The 24288-nt window shown below is 38.2% G+C and overlaps 1 protein-coding gene across 1 annotated transcript in view; it reads left to right on the top strand.

Annotated features, from left to right (window-relative positions):
* The window catches only part of LOC126419664 (lysosomal alpha-mannosidase-like), a 247851-nt gene that overhangs the window by 49572 nt on the left and 173991 nt on the right, over positions 1-24288 (top strand). The window contains exon 3 of the mRNA XM_050086854.1: positions 5595-5676. Coding sequence (XP_049942811.1) covers positions 5595-5676 — 82 coding nt within the window. The remainder of the gene's footprint in view (positions 1-5594; positions 5677-24288) is intronic.

The following is a 24288-nucleotide window of genomic DNA, read 5'->3' as shown; positions in this document are numbered from 1 at the left end:
TATGTCCTCCCTCAATCCGACCTGATAGGCATCCCAAACACTTGAGCAGTACTCAAGAATAGGTCGCACCAGCGTTCTATAGGTGGTCTCCTTTACAGATGAACCATATCTTCCCAAAATTCTACCAATGAACCGAAGACGACCATCCGCCTTCCCCACAACTGCCATTACATGCTTGTCCCACTTCATATCGCTCTGTAATGTTACGCCCAAATATTTAATCGACGTGACTGTGTCAAGCACTACACTACTAATGGAGTATTCAAACATTACAGTACTCTTTTTCCTATTCATCTGCATTAATTTACATTTATCTATATTTGGAGTTAGCTGCCGTTCTTTACACCAATCACAAATCTTGTCCAAGTCATCTTGTATCCTCCTACAATCACTCAATGATGACACCTTCCCGTACACCACAGCATCATCAGCAAACAGTCACACATTGCTATCCACCCTATCCAAAAGATCATTTATGTAGGTAGAAAACAACAGCGGACCTACCACACTTCCCTGGGGCACTCCAGATGATACCCTCACCTCCAATGAACACTCACCATCGAGGACAACGTACTGGGTTCTATTACTTAAGGAGTCTTCGAGCCACTCACATACTTGGGAACCAATCCCATATGCTTGTACCTTAGTTAGGAGTCTGCAGTGGGACACCGAGTCAAATGCTTTCAGAAGTCAAGGAATATGGCATCCATCTGATACCCTTCATCCATGGTTTGCAAGATATCATGTGAAAAAAGGGCGAGTTGCATTTCACAGGAGCGATGCTTTCTATAGCCGTGCTGATGCATGGACAGCAACTTCTCCGTCTCAAGGAAATTCATTATATTCGAACTGAGAATATGTTCCAGAATCCTGCAACAAACTGATGTTAAGGATATTGGTCTGTAATTTTGAGGATCTGTCCTTCTACCCTTCTTATATATAGGCATCACCTGTGCTTTTTTCCAGTCACTCGGGACTTTATGCTGGGCAAGAGACAATGCAGTAGAGTACCCTCTGTAAAACCGAACTGGAATCCCATCAGGACCTGGTGATTTATTTATTTTCAAGCCATTCAGCTGCTTCACAACCCCAGGGATCACTATGTCTTCCATACAGGTATCTGTACGAGACTCAAACGGTGGTATGATTGTACAATCCTCCTGCGTGAAAGATTTCTCAAATGCTAAATTTAAAATTTCAGCTTTCGTTTTGCTGTCTTCCGTTGCCAGGCCAGACTGATCAGTGAGTGACTGGATGGAAGCCTTCGACCCGCTTTCCGATTTTACGTAAGACCAGAATTTCCTTGGGTTTTCAGCGAGATCTTTTGCTAAGGTATGACGGTGGTAGTGGTTGAACTCTTCGCGCATCGCTCTTTTTACAGCAGCACGAATCTCTACTAACTTTTGCCTGTCCTCATTCTCTCGATCTTTCTTGTACCGCGAGTGCAACTGTCTTTCCTTCCTGAGCATTCTCCAAATTGCGCTGTTAAACCACGGTGAGTCTTTTCCGTCCGTTACCCACTTTTTCGGAACATACTTGTCCAATGCGTGATTTACAATGTGTTTAAAATTTGCCCATAATTCTTCCACGTCCATCGTACCGGAAGTAAATGAAGTCGATTCATTTACTAAGTGGGATGCTAACAGCTGCTTATCTGCTCTTTCTAGTAAGAATACTCTCCTAGCCTTCTTGACCGACTTTTTAACTTTCATAACCATAGTCGTAATGACAGCATCATGATCACTAATCCCTGTCTCAACACTGACATCATCGATGAGGTCTGGTCTGTTCGTAGCTACCAGATCTAAAATATTTCCATTACACGTTGGCTGTCGATTTAGCTACTTAAGACAGTTTTCGGATAATGTGTTCAAAAGGGATTCACACGCGGCTTGTCTGTACCACCTGTAATGAATCCATAGACATCCCAGTCTATACTAGGTAGGTTGAAGTCGCCTCCGATTAATATACGAGGGCTATCCACAAAGTTCATTACGTTTTGGAATTAAAAATAAATAAATTTTTTTTTATTATATACAGATGAAAGCCACACTTAAATACTACTTTCCTACATAGTTGCCATTTCAATTAAGGCAATTATCGCAGCGATGGACGAGCCTGGAAATTCCTTCGTCGTAAAATTCGGCTGCCTGCGCCTTCAACCACGTTGTTACCTCTTTTGGGACAGAAAAGGTGTGATTTTTGTGGATTTCCTGGAAAGAGGCACTACAATAAACTCTCAAAGGTATTGCCAAACTCTGCTCAACCTCAGAAGAGCAATACAAAACAAGCGCAGGGGAAAGTTGGGCTCAAAGATCTTGCTGATTCACGACAACGCCCGGGCCCACACGGCAAATGCCAGTCGTGAAGTTCTCGAATCTTTTTAGTGGGAGTTGTTTCCTCATCCGCCGTACAATCCCAACCTGTCACCGAGCGACTTCCACTTATTCCCAGCAATGAAGAAGTGGTTGGCTATGCAGCGTTTTGATGACAACACACAGCTTCAGGAAGAGGTAACCACGTGGTTGAAGGCGCAGGCAGTCGAATTTTACAACAGAGGAATTTCCAATCTCGTCCATCGCTACAATAAGTGCCTTAATTTAAATGGCAACTATGTAGTATTTAAGTGTGGCTTTCATCTGCATATGATAAAAAAAATTTCCAATACTTTATTTATTTTTAATTCCAAAACGTAATGTACTTTGTGGATAGCCCTCGTAGCATGATCCGGGTACTTCTGCGATACAGAATGTAGGCTCCCTTTGAATGATTCTAGAACTGTCACAGTGGAACCTGGTGGTCGGTAATAACACCCCACAATTAACTTTATTTCCCCTAGCCCTGTTAAATGTGTCCAGATAACTTCACAACCACACTCTACTTCGACCTCAGTAGACACAATATTTTTGTCAACTGCAATGAAGACACCACCTCCTACGGTGTCTAGTCTGTCTTTCCAATACACTTTCCAACCCTCACTAAATATTTCAGAACTTCCTATCTCAGGGTTCAGCCAGGTCTCAGTCCCGAGAATAATTTGCGCGCCACACACTTCCTAGAGGGCAGTAAATTCAGGAACTTTATTCCGAACACTCTGAAAATTTACTGCTAATATCTTGATATTTGAAGTGTCTTTGCACTGAGCACATCCTGATTTCCCTGCCTGCATTTTGACTGGTGAGTGTTCATCAGGACACCTCACACTACTGCCTAGCCTACAACATCCCAATGTGCACACCACAAGTAGTCTGCTGCCCGAGTACCCGCTTCCTTTGTGTAGTGCACCTCTGTCCTATCTAGGGGCATCCTACAATTCCCCACCCAATAGCACAAGTCTAGAAATCTTCAGCCAAGACTGTCACAGAGTCGACGAAGCCTCTGGTTGAGACCCTCCACTCGGCTCCAAAACAAAGGACCCCGACCCACTCTGGGAACGATGCTGCAAATAGAGAGCTCTGCTTGCACCCCGTGTGCGAGGCCAGCGGTCTTCACAAAACCCGCCAGCCACCTGTACGAACTGAGGATCACCTCAGAACCCAAGCGACAGGCATCATTGGTGCCGACGTGAGCAACTGCTTGCAGGCGGCTGCTCCCCATACGCTCGATAGCCGCCTCCACATCTTGGATGAGGCCCCCCGGCAGACAAACCGAGTACACGTTAATACATTGTATAACCTGTATTGCAAGCTGAAAAATGACTGTGAGTGTTATATATGTTCTTATTTAATTGTTCATATGTAAAAATGCAGAAACATGTTAACTATTATAATCTTTTTTTTTTAAAAAAAAGTAATTTAATGTGTCTCCAGTACAAAAATCTTTCATTTGTAACTGTACATTATGAGATGAATAAACTACATTCTACATTCTAATATTCTTTTGCTTTGGCACCAAAATGTAATGTGGCATCATAATACACTGTCATTTAGTGCTTGCAAGTGCTGTGACATAATTTGAATTTAATAGCTTCTTGCAGATGTTGATTTCTTCAAGGTTCAATGTCAGATGTCAAGTTCTTTGGCACAGTTTTGAGAATATAATGTTCTCAATATTAATGATCAGTTTTATAGAAGTTTTACTTTTCTTGTGAGTGGTGACTGCTGATTATAACTTAATGTCACCTTTATGCTTGACCACAGATAAAGTTCAGACTCCATCTTCAGATTCATCGGAAAATGGTAGAAGTCAAGTATTTGGCTTGGTGTGTTATTGTATAAATAAATATGATGCTTCTCCAGCCAGTGTGATTCTGATGTACATTACTGAAGACTGTAAGACACAGAAAAGTTTGGGGGCTGTCTTTATCCATAGGATTACTTCAAATGGTCGACAGTGATGAAATGCTATTGAGTAAGCACACAATGTATCAGGATATAGCTGTGGCAGTACATACACTCCCACATGTGATTTGCAGTTACTACTATTCCAGTACAAGTTTATAGTTAATAATACATACTTACGGTATTTGAATGAAGATATGGCATTCGTTCACTGAACACTGGGAGGATAAATAAATAAATAAAGAAGTTTGATAAATTTAGTTTAAATGTTGTACAGAAATATGCACACCAACCTGCCAATCCTTTCAGATTCCACAAAGAAATGAAAAATCTGAACAATAAATCTAAGTTGGAAGAATCACACATTTGGTTTGTGGAAGAGTTCCTGCCAGTAATTCAGAAACACTGATGATGATGTACTACTCACACAGATACAAGCTGTTTCTAAACATATCTTCCAAACTCCTAGGATGCTTAAAATTTTATTCATGGCTGTTAATCAGTGGCTGTGAAGCACATTTTAAGAAGAGGTATAATTAGTCATCAGTTGCACAAAAATAGGCTATAGGAATGAACGTATTAAACATTGTGTTTCACTTTCTCACTAGGTAAAAGAGCAATGCCGTTTCTTCCGTAAATATTACCATCGGTATTTTTCACCCTGAATTTTAATTACACTTCTGATTCTTTCTTTTACTTTCTACATTGTTTCTTCAAAATACTGGTTCAACAGGAGAGGAGAAAGACCACTTATATACTTCTTAATCTGGGCACATCTCTCTTGGTCATCCAATCATATTGTTTCCCCTTGGTTCTTGCTCGTACTGTATGTTACCCACATTTTCCTGTTAAGTATATTGATTTGTTTTGAGGATTTCAAACATCTTACACCACTTTCCATTGTTGAACACTCTTCCTACTTCAACAGATGCTGTGAAAATATCCTGATTTACACAAAAAGTGTGTAAGGGAAATTTAGAAACATAATAGATACTATCACAGATCTCTTACTTTCCACAGGGTATTTTCTAATCAACCTGTAAGTATGCATGGCTGAACAGCACCAATAATCCAGTGGAATACCTGGGGCCAATATATGAAAAAAAACTTATACAGATGATAAGATCTCATATCTGAGAGCTAATACAAAATATTCAGTCTGAAAGAAAAAAATTATTGGCCAGAGAACATTGTCTGTAAGCTGTGGAGTTTTAAAGAATACTGCCTGATATTTTAGTTCATTAATAAATGTTAGCATGAGATAGAAATAGAAAAATAATGGGTGTCACCCTTAGCATCACATCATTTTTTCAGGTAAGCCATCTGTACGGAAAGCAGGTGTGCAGTACATTATAGACACTGTGATAACAGAGCTGCAAGAAAATCCAGACAGACGGTGAGTGGCCAATATATATACTTATATAAAATCATGACATATGCTAACTACCAGTAATTTGAGTAAAGTGATGTTACATTCCACATCTATTTAACACTGCACACTTTTATCAAGAGAGAGAGAGAGAGAGAGAGAGAGATGTAGAGAAAACAAAGCAGGGGATTATACTTTCAGTATAACTAACAATATCATCAATTCAGCCCAATCACCCACAGTAGCAGAAAATGCTTTTCCTACAGTAGTTCACTACTAGGTAGTTGTATATGCATACTTGCTAATATCTAAACATACACTTGCTTGACAGGATGGCACTAAAAGAGAAATGTGGCAACACAATTCAAAAGTATAACTATAATTTATTAACACTGACTATTTACAATAAATGTACTTAACTTCCTGGTAGCTTGATGCATGACACTTGAAATCCTATACCTAATACAATGGAATATAAATAACTTTGCTCTCTCTTGGTAGTTTATATTCACTATAATTGAAAGTACTTTGCTGACACTCACAGTTAATTGTTCATATTGCTCCATAGTGATTATTATGTTGGAAATGTAGTCACTGTAGAACCTTGGCACTCTCTGTGAGAGAAATAGAACATTAGCACAAATAGCTTCTGAAAGGAACTGTCAGAAATGTGCTCCATAGCTTAACTGCAGAAACTGTCAGAATTGTGCCAGAACTGTCAGAACTTGAGTGAGTGTCGGAAACAGACCATCTCTTGTGCCTGTTGATAGAAGGATCTCCTCCCACACCCATACTTGCCAGAAGTGAGGTAGCCAGTGATTGTCAGTGGCCTGTGTGGCTGCTGGCAACACTATGAGTGGGTGCATATGACACACTGATGGACATTTTGTGGAAGCAGAATATGGTCCCAGTCAGCGAGCAACATCTAGAGGCCACTGATCAGAACTGAGGAGACCCCTGAAAGTGATATACCTGTAGGAGATAGCCTCTTGTGGTACTTCTGTATATCTCTTGAGCTATGTACGCAGCAGACTGCAAAAAATATTTATATTATAAGCTGCTATTCATACAGATACTAGATTAGTTATAATCAGATTAGGTTGGATTAGATTTACTTTCATTCCAATTGATCCACAGTAAGGAGGTCCTCCAGCATGTAGAACATGTCAGAAAAACAATAATACATGACAAATACTTACAACTGAAACAAATAAGCTAATGTACCTTCCACAGTTCCCAAGTTATGGCCGACTGGAATGCAGTTGTAGGGGAAGGAGTAGAAGAAAAGGTTACAGGAGAATATGGGCTTGGGACAAGGAATGAAAGAGGAGAAAGACTAATTGAGTTCTGTAACAAGTTTCAGCTAGTAATAGCGAATACCCTGTTCAAGAATCACAAGAGGAGGAGGTATACTTGGAAAAGGCCGGGAGATACGGGAAGATTTCAATTAGATTACATCATGGTCAGACAGAGATTCCGAAATCAGATACTGGATTGTAAGGTGTACCCAGGAGCAGATATAGACTCAGATCACAATATAGTAGTGATGAAGAGTAGGCTGAAGTTCAAGACGTTAGTCAGGAAGAATCAATACGCAAAGAAGTGGGATACGGAAGTACTAAGGAATGACGAGATACGTTTGAAGTTCTCTAATGCTATAGATACAGCAATAAGGAATATCGCAGTAGGCAGTACAGTTGAAGAGGAATGGACATCTCTAAAAAGGGCCATCACAGAAGTTGGGAAGGAAAACATGGGTACAAAGAAGGTAGCTGCAAAGAAACCATGGGTAACAGAAGAAATACTTCAGTTGATTGATGAAAGGAGGAAGTACAAACATGTTCCGGGAAAATCAGGAATACAGAAATACAAGTCGCTGAGGAATGAAATAAATAGGAAGTGCAGGGAAGCTAAGATGAAATGGCTGCAGGAAAAATGTGAAGACATCGAAAAAGATATGATTGTCGGAAGGACAGACTCAGCATACAGGAAAGTCAAAACAACCTTTGGTGACATTAAAAGCAACGGTGGTAACATTAAGAGTGCAACGGGAATTCCACTGTTAAATGCAGACGAGAGAGCAGATAGGTGGAAAGAATACATTGAAAGCCTCTATGAGGGTGAAGATTTGTCTGATGTGATAGAAGAAGAAACAGGAGTCGATTTAGAAGAGATAGGAGATCCCATATTAGAATCGGAATTTAAAAGAGCTTTGTAGGACTTACGGTCAAATAAGGCAGAAGGGATAGATAACATCCCATCAGAATTTCTAAAATCATTGGGGGAAGTGGCAACAAAACGACTATTCACGTTGGTGTGTAGAGTATATGAGTCTGGCGATATACCATTTGACTTTCGGAAAAGCATCATCCACACAATTCCGAAGATGGCAAGAGCTGACAAGTGCAAGAATTATCGCACAATCAGCTTAACAGCTCATTCATCAAAGCTGCTTACAAGAATAATATACAGAAGAATGGAAAAGAAAATTGAGAATGTGCTAGGTGACGATCAGTTTGCCTTTAGGAAAAGTAAAGGGACGAGAGAGGCAATTCTGACGTTACGGCTATTAATGGAAGCAAGGCTAAAGAAAAATCAAGACACTTTCATAGGATTTGTCGACCTGGAAAAAGCGTTCAACAATATAAAATGGTGCAAGCTGTTCAAGATTCTGAAAAAAGTAGGGGTAAGCTATAGGGAGAGACGAGTCATATACAATATGTACAACAACCAAGAGGGAATAATAAGAGTGGACGATCAAGAACGAAGTGCTCGTATTAAGAAGGGTGTAAAACAAGGCTGTAGCCTTTTGCCCCTACTCTTCAATCTGTACATCGAGGAAGCAATGATGGAAATAAAAGAAAGGTTCAGGAGTGGAATAAAAATACAAGGTGAAAGGATATCAATGATACGATTCGCTGATGACATTGCTATCCTGAGTGAAAGAGAAGAAGAATTAAATGATCTGCTGAACGGAATGAACAGTCTAATGAGTACACAGTATGGTTTGAGAGTAAATCGGAGAAAGACGAAGGTAATGAGAAGTAGTAGAAATGAGAACAGCGAGAAACTTAAGATCAGGATTGATGGTCACGAAGTCAATGAAGTTAAGGAATTCTGCTACCTAGGCAATAAAATAACCAATGACGGACGGAGCAAGGAGGACATCAAAAGCAGACTCGCTATGGCAAAGAAGGCATTTCTGGCCAAGGGAAGTCTACTAATATCAAATACCGGCCTTAATTTGAGGAAGAAATTTCTGAGGATGTACATCTGGAGTACAGCATTGTATGGTAGTGAAACATGGACTGTGGGAAAACCGGAACAGAAGAGAATCGAAGCATTTGAGATGTGGTGCTATAGACGAATGTTGAAAATTAGGTGGACTGATAAGGTAAGGAATGAGGAGGTTCTACGCAGAATCGGAGAGGAAAGGAATATATGGAAAACACTGATAAGGAGAAGGGACAGCATGATAGGACATCTGCTAAGACATGAGGGAATGACTTCCATGATACTAGAGGGAGCTGTAGAGGGCAAAAACTGTAGAGTAAGACAGAGATTGGAATACATCAAGCAAATAACTGAGGATGTAGGTTGCAAGTGCTACTCTGAGATGAAGAGGTTAGCACAGGAAAGGAATTCGTGGTGGGCCGCATCAGACCAGTCAGTAGATTAGATTAGATTAGATTAGATTAATACAGTTCCATGGATCATGAATACGATATTTCGTAATGATGTGGAACGAGTCGAATTTTCCAATACATGACATAATTAGGTTAATTTAACAACATACCTAAGTTAATATAACAACTTTATTTTTTTGTTTTTCTTAATTTTTTATTTTTATTTTTTTATTTTTTTAATATTTTTGTTTTTTTTTTCTTAATTTATATCTAAAAATTCCTCTATGGAGTAGAAGGAGTTGTCATTCAGAAATTCTTTTAATTTCTTCTTAAATACTTGTTGGTTATCTGTCAGACTTTTGATACTATTTGGTAAGTGACCAAAGACTTTAGTGCCAGTATAATTCACCCCTTTCTGTGCCAAAGTTAGATTTAATCTTGAATAGTGAAGATCGTCCTTTCTCCTAGTATTGCAGTTATGCACACTGCTATTACTTTTGAATTGGGTTTGGTTGTTAATAACAAATTTCATAAGAGAGTGTATATACTGAGAAGCTACTGTGAATATCCCTAGATCCTTAAATAAATGTCTGCAGGATGATCGTGGGTGGACTCCAGCTATTATTCTGATTACACGCTTTTGTGCAATAAATACTTTATTCCGCAGTGATGAATTACCCCAAAATATGATGCCATATGAAAGCAATGAGTGAAAATAGGCGTAGTAAGCTAATTTACTAAGATGTTTATCACCAAAATTTGCAATGACCCTTATTGCATAAGTAGCTGAACTCAAACGTTTCAGCAGATCATCAATGTGTTTCTTCCAATTTAATCTCTCATCAATGGACATACCTAAAAATTTGGAATATTCTACCTTAGCTATATGCTTCTGATTAAGGTCTATATTTATTAATGGCGTCATACCATTCACTGTACAGAGCTGTATGTACTGTGTCTTATCAAAATTCAGTGAGAGTCCGTTTACAAGGAACCACTTAGTAATTTTCTGAAAGACAGTATTGACAATTTCATCAGTTAATTCTTGTTTCTCAGGTGTGATTACTATACTTGTATCATCAGCAAAGAAAACTAACTTTGCCTCTTCATGAATATAGAATGACAAGTCATTAATATATAATAAGAACAACAAAGGACCCAAGACTGACCCTTGTGGAACCCCATTCTTGATAGTTCCCCAGTTTGAGGAATGTGCTGATCTTTGCATGTTACGAGAACTACTTATTTCAACTTTCTGCACTCTTCCAGTTAGGTACGAATTAAACCATTTGTGCACTGTCCCACTCATGCCACAATACTTGAGCTTGTCTAGCAGAATTTCATGATTTACACAATCAAAAGCCTTTGAGAGATCACAAAAAATCCCAATGGGTGGTGTTCGGTTACTCAGATCATTCAAAATTTGACTGGTGAAAGCATATATGGCATTTTCTGTTGAAAAACCTTTCTGGAAACCAAACTGACATTTTGTTAGTACTTCATTTTTACAGATATGTGAAGCTACTCTTGAATACATTACTTTCTCAAAAATTTTGGATAAAGCTGTTAGAAGGGAGATTGGACGGTAATTGTTGACATCAGATCTATCCCCCTTTTTATGCAAAGGTATAACAATAGCATATTTCAGTCTATCAGGGAAAATGCCCTGTTCCAGAGAGCTATTACTCAGGTGGCTGAGAATCTTACTTATCTGTTGAGAACAAGCTTTTAGTATTTTGCTGGAAATGCCATCAATTCCATGTGAGTTTTTGCTTTTAAGCGAGTTTATTATTTTCCTAATTTCAGAGGGAGAAGTGGGTGAAATTTCAATTGTATCAAATTGCATAGGTATGGCCTCTTCCATTAACAGCCTAGCATCTTCTAATGAACACCTGGATCCTACTATACCCACAACATTTAGAAAATGATTATTAAAAATATTTTCAACTTCTGACTTTTTGTTTGTAAAGTTTTCATTAAATTTGATGGTAATACTGTCTTCCTCTGCTCTTGGTTGACCTGTTTCTCTTTTAATAATATTCCAAATTGTTTTAATTTTATTATCAGAGTTGCTGATTTCAGACATGATACACATACTCCTGGATTTTTTAATAACTTTTCTTAATATAACACAGTAGTTTTTATAATTTTTGATAGTTTCTGGGTCACTACTCTTTCTTGCTGTCAGATACATTTCCCTTTTCCGGTTACAAGATATTTTTATACCCTTAGTAAGCCATGGTTTGTCACAAGGTTTCTTACGAGTATATTTAACTATTTTCTTGGGGAAGCAGTTTTCAAATGCATTTACAAAAATGTCATGAAATAAATGATATTTTAAATTGGCATCAGGTTCACAGTACACCTCATCCCAGTCTAACTGCTGTAGGCTTTCCCTGAAATTTGCAATTGTTAAATCGTTGACTGAACGTACTACTTTGGAGGACTGTTTAGTATTGCTGAATGGAGCTATGTCATATATTGTAACTAGCTGTGCACCATGATCAGAAAGACCATTCTCAACAGGCTGAGCATTTATCTGGTTAAACTTATCTTGGTCTATAAAGAAGTTATCTATCAGTGAGCTGCTATCCTTTACCACCCGAGTAGGAAAATCAATAACGGGTGTCAAATTGAAAGAACCGAGTAATACTTCAAGGTCATTTTTCCTATTACCCTCTTTCAGAGAATCTACATTGAAGTCCCCACAAATAATAATTTGCTTCCCCCTGTCTGACAGATAGCACAACAAGGAGTCCACATTTTTCAGAAATAGATGAAAATTTCCTGATGGGGACCTAAACTGATACCCAAAAAAAAAAAAAAAAAGACAGAAGAGTTCAAATGAGGTCGGTCATGGTGCCCAAGAACAGATAAACTCAACACTAGTATGCTTTGATGCTGATGCAATCTTTGCCAGATCACACACTGTACTGTACCCAGGATCTCTGTCAATACTATTACCTCACCCATCCAGTATAACCATATCCTTGCATACTTTCATGCATGTAGCTATGATTTTATACATTGATCAAATGTTAAAGACATGAATTTTTCCACATTTTCCATCAAGTAATATTTCTAGTTCATTGATAGAGCACATAAATCATTATCATATTTTACATTTTTCTACTCTCTGTAATCCCACAGGAAAAGTCTCTGGGATAATGCAGCAAGAGCTTACACAAGTTTACAGTATAAAAGTGATATTGTGCGAAGTATCCTGTACTTAATATTACACATTCTGTAACACATCTCTCTGCCACCAAGTCAAACTGATGAACAACACAGGAATAAAACTAAATTCGGAATGGAGGAATATAAAGTATGCAGTTCTATAGTGTTTAGTACAGGGTTGATTCCTGTTTGTAACCTACAAAAGTTTGCTTCTAGTGACTTTAAAAGACTTTTCAGACACTGTATTGTTTAGTGATATCACAAGCATAATGCAAAATGTTACACAGAATATCCAAATCATTATGTGTGGACATTCATCCTAGAGCAACTGAACAGCTTTGGCACAAGTGGTATGGAAGCTCTTTGGAACAGTGCAGCATGACTTCACTGTAAGCTGGACAATGTGACTAACTAGACACTCTGTACTATTGCTCTGTTTAATAAACAGTATTCTCATGAACTGGATGAGTCATCAATATTGATAGCTTACCTCCATCATTGTGTCAAAGTTCCTATATTGGTGACCCCATATGTGTAAGTTCATCTCCAAAATTGATCATGCGCACTAAGAAGTGACAATGTGGCTGTCATTCACCACATCACTGGGCACTATACCTACACAACTGCTGCCACTCACAGGAATACAATGTAGGATCACTGTGGGCAGTGTGTGAATCTGACTGTGAAAACAGAGTGCACAAATAATCCATTTTTGTTACCACTAGACAACAGTGGCACAGTGCCGTATCAAAAACGGCAGCAGGTGATAACTGAGTTAATTGACTTAAAGCCATTGAATTCCACAGACTGCAGTCTAATCATTGATGCAATGCCACGTACAAATTATCCGCATCTTCTGTGTTGTGAAACTTCTTTCAGCATTTGCAGTTCACCACGCAACAACTAATTTTTTATGAGTAATTGACAGCCATCTCGTCTCATACGATTCATGGACATAGTGTGACCACTGGTAAATTGACATGTGCCCTCAGAGTCTTTCATGGTGGCATGCTTCAATAAAATCTTCTCAGTTTACAAGCCATGTCTTTTTTAACTAAACACTCAAGCTTTCAATAGCTGTCTTCCCCATCATCATCGGAAGTTGAAACCACCGACTGCTGGGACTGGCATGGTATTCTTCTTCTTCTTCTTCTTCTTCTTTTAGTGTTCAACCCTGAGGTTGGTTTGTAACAGAGCACCATACCTCTCTTTTGTCTGCATTCCCCTTCATTTTCCATGTATGTGTTGCATCCAACAACATTCATGATCTGTTGCATCTATGATATCCTTGTTTGCCCCCACCAATTCCTTCCCTCAATAGCTCCTTCTGCTATTGTTCCAATGATGTTATTGTGTCATAGGACATCCCCTAAAGTTTGTCTCTTCTTGTTTGTATGTGCCCCCACACAGGTTTGGTTTCCAGTACTCTTCTAAGCACCTCTTCATTTGTTACTTTGTCTCTCCATCTGATCTTCATCATCCTTCTATAAGCACGACATCACCATGGCCTCTAGCCATCTTCTCTCTTCTCTTCCCATTGTCCAACTTTCACATCCATATACGCCCACACTCCAAACAAAAGCTTTTATGAAACATTTTCTTATTTTCAGACTGATTTTCTTGCTGGTGAATAAGTTACTCCTCAGATTAAATGAAATTTTATCCTGTCGTATTCTGCTTTCCTTGATTTTGCGTCCCAGGTAGGTAAATTCCTCTATCACTTCCATCTTCTCTCTTCCAATTCTCATTCTCAGCTTCTGTAATGCATATTATCACTTTAGTCTTTTTCTTGTTTATTCTCATTCCATACTGAAAGCATAGAATCTTTTCCATTGTTCTGAGGACTTCCTCTAGATCTTCTTTTGTCTCCATGACTGTAGCAATATCATCTGCATAATGTAGAATGTATATCTTCTATCCATTAATCTTGATCTCCACCTCAGTAGTTTCTCAAACTTGGTCTATAGCTTCCTGGATGTCAGTGTTGAATATAAGAGGAGAGAGAGCACATCCCTGTCTTACCCATTTTCTAATACTTGCTTCTTGTCCCTGGTGACAGTTCCTAATCACTGCCACCTCATTCTTATAGAGACATGGATGTCTTTGTACTTCATTCCACTTTTCCTCGGCACTCTGAACATCTCTTGCCAGACAACACTATCAAATGCCTTTTACAGGTCTACAAAGGCAATATAAGTTGGTTTATTTTTCTGTAATTTCTTTTCAATGAGGAGTCTCACTTCCAGAATCACTTCTCTTGTTCCCAATCCCCTTCTGAAACCAAATTGATCTTCACTCATCATATCCTCCAACTTATCTTCAATTCTCTTCACAAATATTTTTATGAGAAGTTTTGATGCATGTGATATTAGGCTTACAGTTTGATACTGTTCACATTTTGTAGCTGCTGCCTTCTTTGGTATAGGAACAATGATGCATTTCTGGAAATCTCTCAGTATCTCTCCTGTATTATAGATTGACCTAATAATATAATCCATTATGGAGTCGAGGTAGCAGTTGTCGTTATACTGGTTATCACTGTTAGCATTCAACTGCGATTCTTATTCATATATTTTAACAACGCGTTTCAAGAGACAATGCTCTCATCATCAGGTTGTAAAGTCTATGTCATGAAATTAAACGGACTAAAAAGACAAAATACCATCACTAATAGTTGGGAAGTCCATAGAGTAAAACAGAATTAAAAGTATATTGGACTGTGGGTCCTTGTCTTACATTGAAGTTGTTGACACAAGTCGATGGCCGTCCCATAGCTACCAAGTATGCTGTTGCACTGTGCTGGCTTGGGAGCTGTTGTGGACCTAATAAGTTTAAGTAGTATAATTTTCATGCTGTCACCAGAATTCTTTATTACTTCTGCAGGGATGTCATCAATACCTGTTGCTTTGTTGTCCGGTAGTTCATTTAGAGCTTAGTCAAATTCTTCTTGAAGAATGTCATCTCCCTTGTCATCTTCATTTTTCTGTTCCTATTACTTTCTCCAAAAGAGGTGTTCCGGCGTACAACTCCTCAATGTATTCTTTCCATTTCTTCACCTTGCCTCCACCAAACAGCATTTTCCCCTCTTTATTTTCTATTGTGCCAAAGAGTGTTGTTTTATGTTTGTTGAAACATTTTTTTGCTGTTCTGTATACTAAATCAGTTCTTTTGTTTTGTATATTTTCCTCTACTTCCCTGCACATTTCAGCAAGAAAGTTTTCTTTTGCTTTCCTAGCTTCTCTATTGACTAAATTTCTTAGTCTTCTGTATTCAGTTTTTCCTTGTTCATCAGTTGTGTTTTTGTATAATCTCCTGTTTTCTATAAGCTCAATAACATCTGCTATAATCCATTTCCCCTTTTTTTGGGTTTTGTTTTTCCACCTATATTTCTGTTGCTTTGTATATACCAGATTTAATTTGATCCCAATCTTCATTTACTCCATCATGTTGAAAACTTTTAGCTAGGTTGTCTGTTTCGTGGGCATAGTGCTTTCCCAGTCCCTTGGTTTTCAGTTTTTCTAGCTCTCATCTAAGTTTTACTATCTTCTTCTTCAGACATTTGAATCTGAGTTAACTTCTTATCAGGACGAGGTTATGGTCACTGCCTATGTCTGCAGATGGATAGCTCCTGCAATCTTTTACCTGGTTCCTAAAACATGATTTCACTAGAATTTAATCAATCTGCTGTCTCCTGTTGTCTCCAGGGGCCTTCCATGTGTATCTTCTTCATCTGTGATGTTGGAAATGTGTGTTTGCAACAACTAACTGGTGCCTCGAGCAGAACTCGATTAGTCAATCTCCTCTTTCACTTCTTCTTCCATTTGCCAACAATTCCTTCTGCTTGTTCTTCATCCACAATCACATTCCAGTACCCCATGGCAATAAGGTTTTCATCTCCCTTAACATTTCAATTGCATTACTTATTTCTTCATATATTTCGTCAATGGCTGCATCTTCTTATCTGGATGTTGGCATGTATACTTGTATTATCACAGTGTCCTTTGGTTTGGTTTCAAGTCTGACTAGTATTATTTGAGAGCTATATTTCACATACCCCTTGACTTATGAACTATAGTTTTTTCATTAAAATTGTTCCAACTCCTCACATTCCTGGTCTACTCTGGTCAGTTCCGGTGTGAATGACTCTGTATTCTTCACACTAGAAATCACTGGTAGGGGCCATCTCATCTCCGATATGCCTAGGATATCAATTTCCAGTCGTTTCATTTCAAGTTTTAGATTTCTAGTTTGCTACACTGAAACAGTGTTCTCACATTTCAAGTTTCTATGTTAAAATTGGGATTCTTTTCCTTCACCATGTCTGTATATTTTGCAGTCCCCATCTGGAGATCTGATTGGGGGACTATTTTATCTCTGGAAAATTTTACAGAAGATACTGGCATGGTTTACCGCTGATGCTTGGGATAACCTAGTTCTTTAATGTGGTGGTTTCCTGTTGCCTTTCACATCCTACGTCATTGACCATCAGCTGGGTCTCCTGCCTTTGGAAATTGTTTCTCATTTCCATGGCAAGAGGGTGCCCTGCCCAGCAAATGCTGGAGCGATGACTTATTCTGATCATCCTTTGGTCCCTTTTTGCGTTCGCCGTTACATGAAGTGATGTTGACCACTCTCTACTGTATGGAGGCATAGATCATGAGTTTCATTTCATCATGTCCTGAATCTTAACCGCATTTCCTAGTCACCTCCAATACTTTATATAGATGTAATGACAGTGTCTGGAATCTTCCAGATGCACTGGAGTGGCACATGTGTGGAAAGCAGGTGGGTAGCTCTAGCAGCTCCATCCTGTCATGGTATCAAATGACCTTAAAACGTGCAAGCAACTGGTACCATGTTAGAAACTGACACTCCTAGGTACCTACAAGCATCAAGCTGACTTTTTGCTTTCACTCAGATTAGATTAGATTAGTACTTGTTCCTTAGATCATGAATACGACACTTCGTAATGATGTGGAATGTGTCAGGTTAATAAAAGGTGTCTATACAAAATATTACATTATACAAAATATTTCATGACACTTATTTTTTTTTTTTTTTTTTTTTTTTTGGGAGGGGGGGGGGGGGGGGGGGGAATTGCCCACTTACTATATCCAAAAATTCATCTAATGGGTCGAAGGATGGCTATCTGTCAGACTTTTGATGCTATTAGGTAAGTGACCAAAGACTTTTGTGGCAGCATAAGTTACCCCCTTCTGAGCCAAAGTTAGATTTGACCTTGAGTAGTGAAGATCATCCTTTCTCCTAGTGTTGTAGCCATGTACACTGCTATTACTTTTGAATTCATTCGGATTGTTAATAAAAAATTTCATAAGTGAATATACAGGGTTATTACAAATGATCGAAGCAATTTCACAGCTCTACAATAACTTTATTATTTGCGATATTTTCACAATGCTTTGCACACACATACAAAAACTCAAAAAGTTTTTTTAGGCATTCACAAATGTTTGATATGTGCCCCTTTAGTGATTCGGCAGACATTAAACTGATAATCAAGTTCCTCCCACACTCGGCGCAGCATGTCCCCATCAATGAGTTCGAAAGCATCGTTGATGCGAGCTCACAGTTCTGGCACGTTTCTTGGTAGAGGAGGTTTAAACACTGAAAGAAATCACATGGGGTTAAGTCGGGAGAGCGTGAAGGCCATGACATGAATTGCTGATCATGATCTCCACCACGACCGATCCATCGGTTTTCCAACCTCCTGTTTAAGAAATGCCAAACATCATGATGGAAGTGCGGTGGAGCACCATCCTGTTGAAAGATGAAGTCAGCGCTGTCGGTCTCCAGTTGTGGCATGAGCCAATTTTCCAGCATGTCCAGATACACATGTCCTGTAACGTTTTTTTCGCAGAAGAAAAAGCGGCCGTAAACTTTAAACCGTAAGATTGCACAAAACACGTTAACTTTTGGTGAATTGTGAATTTGCTGCACAAATGCGTGAGGATTCTCTACCACCCAGATTCGCACATTGTGTCTGTTCACTTCACCATTAACAAAAAATGTTGCTTCAACACTGAAAACAAGTTTCGCACTGAACACATCCTCTTCCATGAGCTGTTGCAACCGCACCGAAAATTCAAAGCGTTTGACTTTGTCATCGGGTGTCAGGGCTTGTAGCAATTGTAAACGGTAAGGCTTCTGCTTTAGCCTTTTCCGTAAGATTTTCCAAACCGTCGGCTGTGGTACGTTTAGCTCCCTGCTTGCTTTATTCGTCGACTTCTGCGGGCTACGCGTGAAACTTGCCCACACGCGTTCAACCGTTTCTTCGCTCACTGCAGGCCGACCCGTTGATTTCCCCTTACAGAGGCATCCAGAAGCTTTAAACTGCGCATACCATCACCAAATGGAGTTAGCTGTTGGTGGATCTTTGTTGAACTTTGTCCTGAAGTGTCGTTGCACTGTTATGACTGACTGATGTGAGTGCATTTCAAGCACGGCATACGCTTTCTCGGCTCCTGCCGCCATTTTGTCTCACTGCGCTCTCAAGCGCTCTGGTGGCAGAAACCTGAAGTGCGGCTTCAGCCGAACAAAACTTTATGAGTTTTTCTACGTATCTGTAGTGTGTCGTGACCATATGTCAATGAATGGAGCTACAGTGAATTTATGAAATCGCTTTAATCATTTGTAATAGCCCTGTATATATTGTGAGGCTACAGTGAAGATCTCTAGCTCTTTAAATAAGTGTCTGCAAGATGATCTTGGATGAGCTCCAGCAATTATTCTGATTACACGCTTTTGTGCAATGAACACTGTTATACTCAATGATGATTTACCCCAGAATGTGACGCCATACGAAAGCAGAGAATGAAAATAGGTGTGGTAAGCTAATTTACTCATACGCATATCACCAAAATTTGCAATGACCCTAATAGCATAAGTAGCTGAACTCAAACGTTTCAGCAGATCTTCAGTGTGATTTTTTCAGTTCAAACCCTAACTCAACGCAAAAACCCAATCCGTGGCCTACTAAGTGTGCATTTGTGCCTTGATCTCTGTTAAAATTATTGCTGTTTATTCTAATTTTGGCCACTTCTTTCATAACAGAATCCATGTGTGATGGTCCTCGGGGAAAAATTCACATTTTTCAAATTTTATTTTATGCTCACTTTCTAGGCAAAGTACAGACAAGGCCAACTTCTCAGGTTCTCTTTGTTTGATGTGTCATGATGCTCTGCACAATGCTTCGGAACAGTGCAAATAGTTTGATCTATGCCAATGCTACCATATTCACAGGCAACACCATACACTCCAGGAACTCGAAGGCCTATGTTGCCTTTAATGGGATGTAATATATCTGTTACCATGGAGCCAGGCTGGAACACTGGTCACAGGCCATGTCTTTTCAGCACATGTTCTATCTTACTCATAACTGCTCCACAGTATGGAAGGAATGCAGGTGGCTTGACCTCTTCCACTGATCCACATGGTATCTTACATTGGTCTCTGATCTTTGAAGCTGAAAATCTAACATCAGGTCCTCACGGTTGGTTTTGACTAATTGAATTTTAAGATTGTTGTTGCAGAACTAGCCCAAAAAATACTTAGTATAGTAAATAACAAATTATGTTGCATCAACAATTTGGAACATATGTCTCAAAACTCAGAACCAGATCAGAGAATTGTATAAGCCTTACCAAGCCTGAAATGTGTCAGACTTGATCAAAACAAAGAGCTTTAGATCATAATACAAAAAACGCTCTTAAAGTAAATAATCAAACTAAGCCCACTGTAAGCAATGAACCAACTTGCAGCAAAAATGCATTACTTTTGTTACGTATAAATGTACAGTCTCTAAGAAACAAATTCAGTGAACTACAGTACTGGCTGGAGAAATTCAGTGTGGCATTCTCTGTGTGAATGAACATCCATTTGGCTACTCACTGGCAACAAGCTACCATAGACCAGACAATGCTCATGGTGGAGCTTCCAGAACCTTTATTAGGAAGAAACAGAAATATAACTGCTGATAACTGGTTCTCCTCTATGATGATTGAAAGACTGATTGAAAATGGTTTGACTTACATTGGAATGATGCACAAAAATAAAGGGGAAATGCCACCAGAATTTTTAGCCAATAAACAATGGGTAGTAGGATCTACATTATTTGGTTTTGTGAAGGATAAAACATTGGCATCTTATGTCCCAAAAAAGAACTGAAGTGTATTGGTGAGCTCATTAATGCACCATGACAATTCAATCAATGAAAACAGTGGAAAACCTGAAGTAATTGAATTTTACAACAGAACAAAAGGTGGTGTTGATACTTTAGATCAGAAATGTGCCAATTATTCAGTCTCTAGAAGAACTCAAGGGGGGCCATGTGTAATTTTTTCAGCAATATTGAATGTTGCGAGTGCAAATGGACTTGTATTATGGAAGGCATAAAATGGTGGAAAACATTTGAAATGTAATCATTACATAAAAGAAATTGGACTAAATTTGGTAAGGCCATTTATCACAGAAAGAAAAGGAGAATATTCTTCATTTTCAGTAGATGTGATGAGTAGGATAGATAATTTTCTAGGGGCAGCTGACAAATCACAAAATAACCTACAACTAGAAAATTCACCTTGTAATCAAAGTGGCTCACAAAAAAGAGGAAGATGTTAGTTATGTGGTCCTAAAACTGACAGCAAACAATCACAAAAATGCGACAGATGTTTTAAATTCATCTGTAAATGACATGCAGAAAAAAAGTGTTGTGTTCCAAGTGCTATTCTTAGTTCAGGTACTGTTATAGATAACATTTGGACACTTCCAAGATTCATTTTCATTTATTTTTTTTGTGATTGATGACATAAAGAGTCCCTATTTATGTTAAGGGGAAGTTATGAGAAACTCCATAGCATATCTAGGTTTTTTAATCTAAGCCTTTTTTATAATCATGTAGCATTCCAAAGTAAGGTACTAAAAATTCTTGTAAAATATGAGACATAGGACTTAAAGTTAAAAAAAATAACATAATGTAAAATTTTTGCTCAATAAAAATTGATTTATATTTAAAATAAAACTTATTTTAAATACAATCATTATACATTTGCATATGAATTATATCTTTTATGAGGATTATGTTTAATTCTTTCCAAGGGTCCATTTGGACCCATGATTCCAGTTATGTCCATCAAAATATTGATTCTGGAAAGGAGGCAGATGGCAAAACAAGAGGGGAAGTAAAAATGTCGCAGTTGCTTCATGACATTTTTATAGACAAATCAAAGGAACAAAATCATATAAAACCTGTAATAAATGGACTATCAGATTATGACATGCAGCTCCTTGTTTTAGATGTAAATTCTAAGCAGATTATCAAGACTGCTAAATCTGAGTACAGGAGAGTAGTCAATCAACCAAACTTGAGTATTTTAGAAAACTGCTCAAAGATATGAACTGGAAAGGTGTTTATAGTGCTCATGACATGAATGAAAAATATAACACATTCATAAACAATGTCAGTACCATGTTTGAAAACTGTTTTCCTCTAAAAGTTACTCAAATTAAACAGAAGTCTATAATAAAACCATGGATTACACAAGGAATAAAGATTTCCTGTAAGACAAAAAGGAAAATGTATCTGTCGACCAAGAATAGCTCCAATGCTCATGATTTAGCTAAATACAAGGAATACTGCAAGATATTACAAAAAGTAATTCAGACATCTAAACAAATGCACTACGAGAAGAAGATAGCAATGCCAGGGAACAAAATAAAAACAATATGGGATATAGTGAAAGAGGAGACTGGTAGAACCTGAAAGGAACAGGAGCAAATAGCACTAAGAGTATATGACACATTAATAACTGATGGGCATAGTGTGGCAAATCTATTTAACAAGTACTTTATGTCCATTACTGATAGAATGGGATTATCAGGATAAGTAAATAATGCCCTTGAATATCTGAAACTAGCCTTTACAAATAGCTTCAGGTACATGAATATGTCACTCACTTCACCAAAAGAAATAACTTCCATAATAAAATCTTTAAAAACAAAGCATTCTAGTGGTTACGATGAAATATCAACAAAGTTAATTAAGACATGTTCTTGTGAGTTTTGTACAATTCTAAGTTACTTGTGAAACCAGTCAATTATAACTGGGACATTTCCTGACTGGCTAAAATATGCAGATGCTACAGACTGATTTCACTTTTTCCAGCATCCTCAAAAATTTTAGAAAAAGTAATGTACAGGCAGCTTCTCAACGATCTGACCACAAATAACATACTATCAAGAACACATTTTGGATTTCTGAAGGGTTCTGATATCGAGAAGGCTATTTGCACATACAGTGAAAATGTACTTAATTCATTAAATAACAAATTACAGGCAGCAGGTATTTTCAGTGATTTGTCAAAGGCATTTGATTGTGTGAACCACAACATCCTTTTAAATAAATTAGAATTCTATGGTGTCAAGGGCAGTGCTGCAAAATGGTTCAAGTCATACCTCACTAACAGGAAACAAAGGGTGTCAGTGCAAAGGACTAGTGAATTAAGTCATCAGTCATCATCACAATGGGAAGAAATTACATGTGGTGTCCCACAAGGATCCATCTTAGGGCCATTGCTTTTTCTTGTGTACATTAATGATTTCTCACCAGTTACACTGCCAGAAGCAGAGTTCATTTTGTTTGCAGATGACACAAGTATTGCAATAAATAGTATGTCGAGTGTAGTTCTAGAAAGATCTGCTAATGGTATTTTCATGGATATTAATAAATGGTTTAAAGCCAACTCACTGACATTAAACTTTGAAAAGACTCACTATATGCAATTCAGAACCTGTAAGAGGTTTCCACCCAGCATATGCATAAAGTATGAAGAAGAGCAGATAGAAGAGGTTGACAGTCTTAAATTCCTGGGATTACAACTTGATAATAAATTCAGTTGGGAGGAGCACACCACAGAACTGCAGAAATGCCTTAACAAAACTGTATTTGCAATTCGAGTGTTAGCAGACATAGGCGACATAAAAATGAAAAAGCTTGCAAATTTTGCCTACTTTCGTTCCATAATGTCATATGGTATAATATTTTGGGGTAACTCTTCAAGTCAAACAAAAGTTTTCAGAGTCCAAAAGCATGTAATATGTATTATTTGTGGAGTAAATTCACGGACGTCCTGTAGAAACCTCTTCAAAGAACTGGGTATACTAACTACTGCCTCTCAGTACATTTACTCCTTAATGAAATTTGTCCTAAATAATATACATCTTTTTCCAACAAACAGCTCAGTTCATACATACAATACGAGGAACAAAAATGATCTGCACAACGACTTAAAGGCACTTACTTTAGTTCAAGAAGGAGTCCACTACTCAGGAACACTCATCTTCAATAATTTGCCAGCAAACACAAAAATTTTAGTTACAAATAAAGATCAGTTTAAAAGGAGCCTGAAAGGCTTACTAGTGGCCAACTCCTTCTACTCCATTGACGATTTTTTAATAGAAACAAATGATGTATTGTATATATTCATACTATTAGTATTGTTAAAATGACATGTTCCACATCCACGAGGATCTCCTCAGCACGGATCTATGGAACAAAAAACTAATCAAATCTAATCTAATCTAATCTAAACATAGTGGTTAGCACACTGGACTTGTATTTGGGAGGACAACAGTTCAAATCAGCGTCCTGCCATCCTGATTTACATTTTCTATGATTTCCATAAATCGCTTTGGGCAAATGCCAGGATGGTTCCTTTGAAAGGGCATGGCCAACTTCCTTCTCCCTCTTCCCCAATCCAATGGGACTGATGACCTTGCTGTTTGGTTCCCTCGCCCAAATCAACCAACAAACAGTCATTGA

This window comes from Schistocerca serialis, chromosome 1, assembly GCF_023864345.2.
Source record: "Schistocerca serialis cubense isolate TAMUIC-IGC-003099 chromosome 1, iqSchSeri2.2, whole genome shotgun sequence".
NCBI classification, from domain to species: Eukaryota; Metazoa; Arthropoda; class Insecta; order Orthoptera; family Acrididae; genus Schistocerca; species Schistocerca serialis.
Note: the sequence above shows the minus strand (reverse complement) of the source record. Positions and strands in the feature narration are given on the sequence as shown.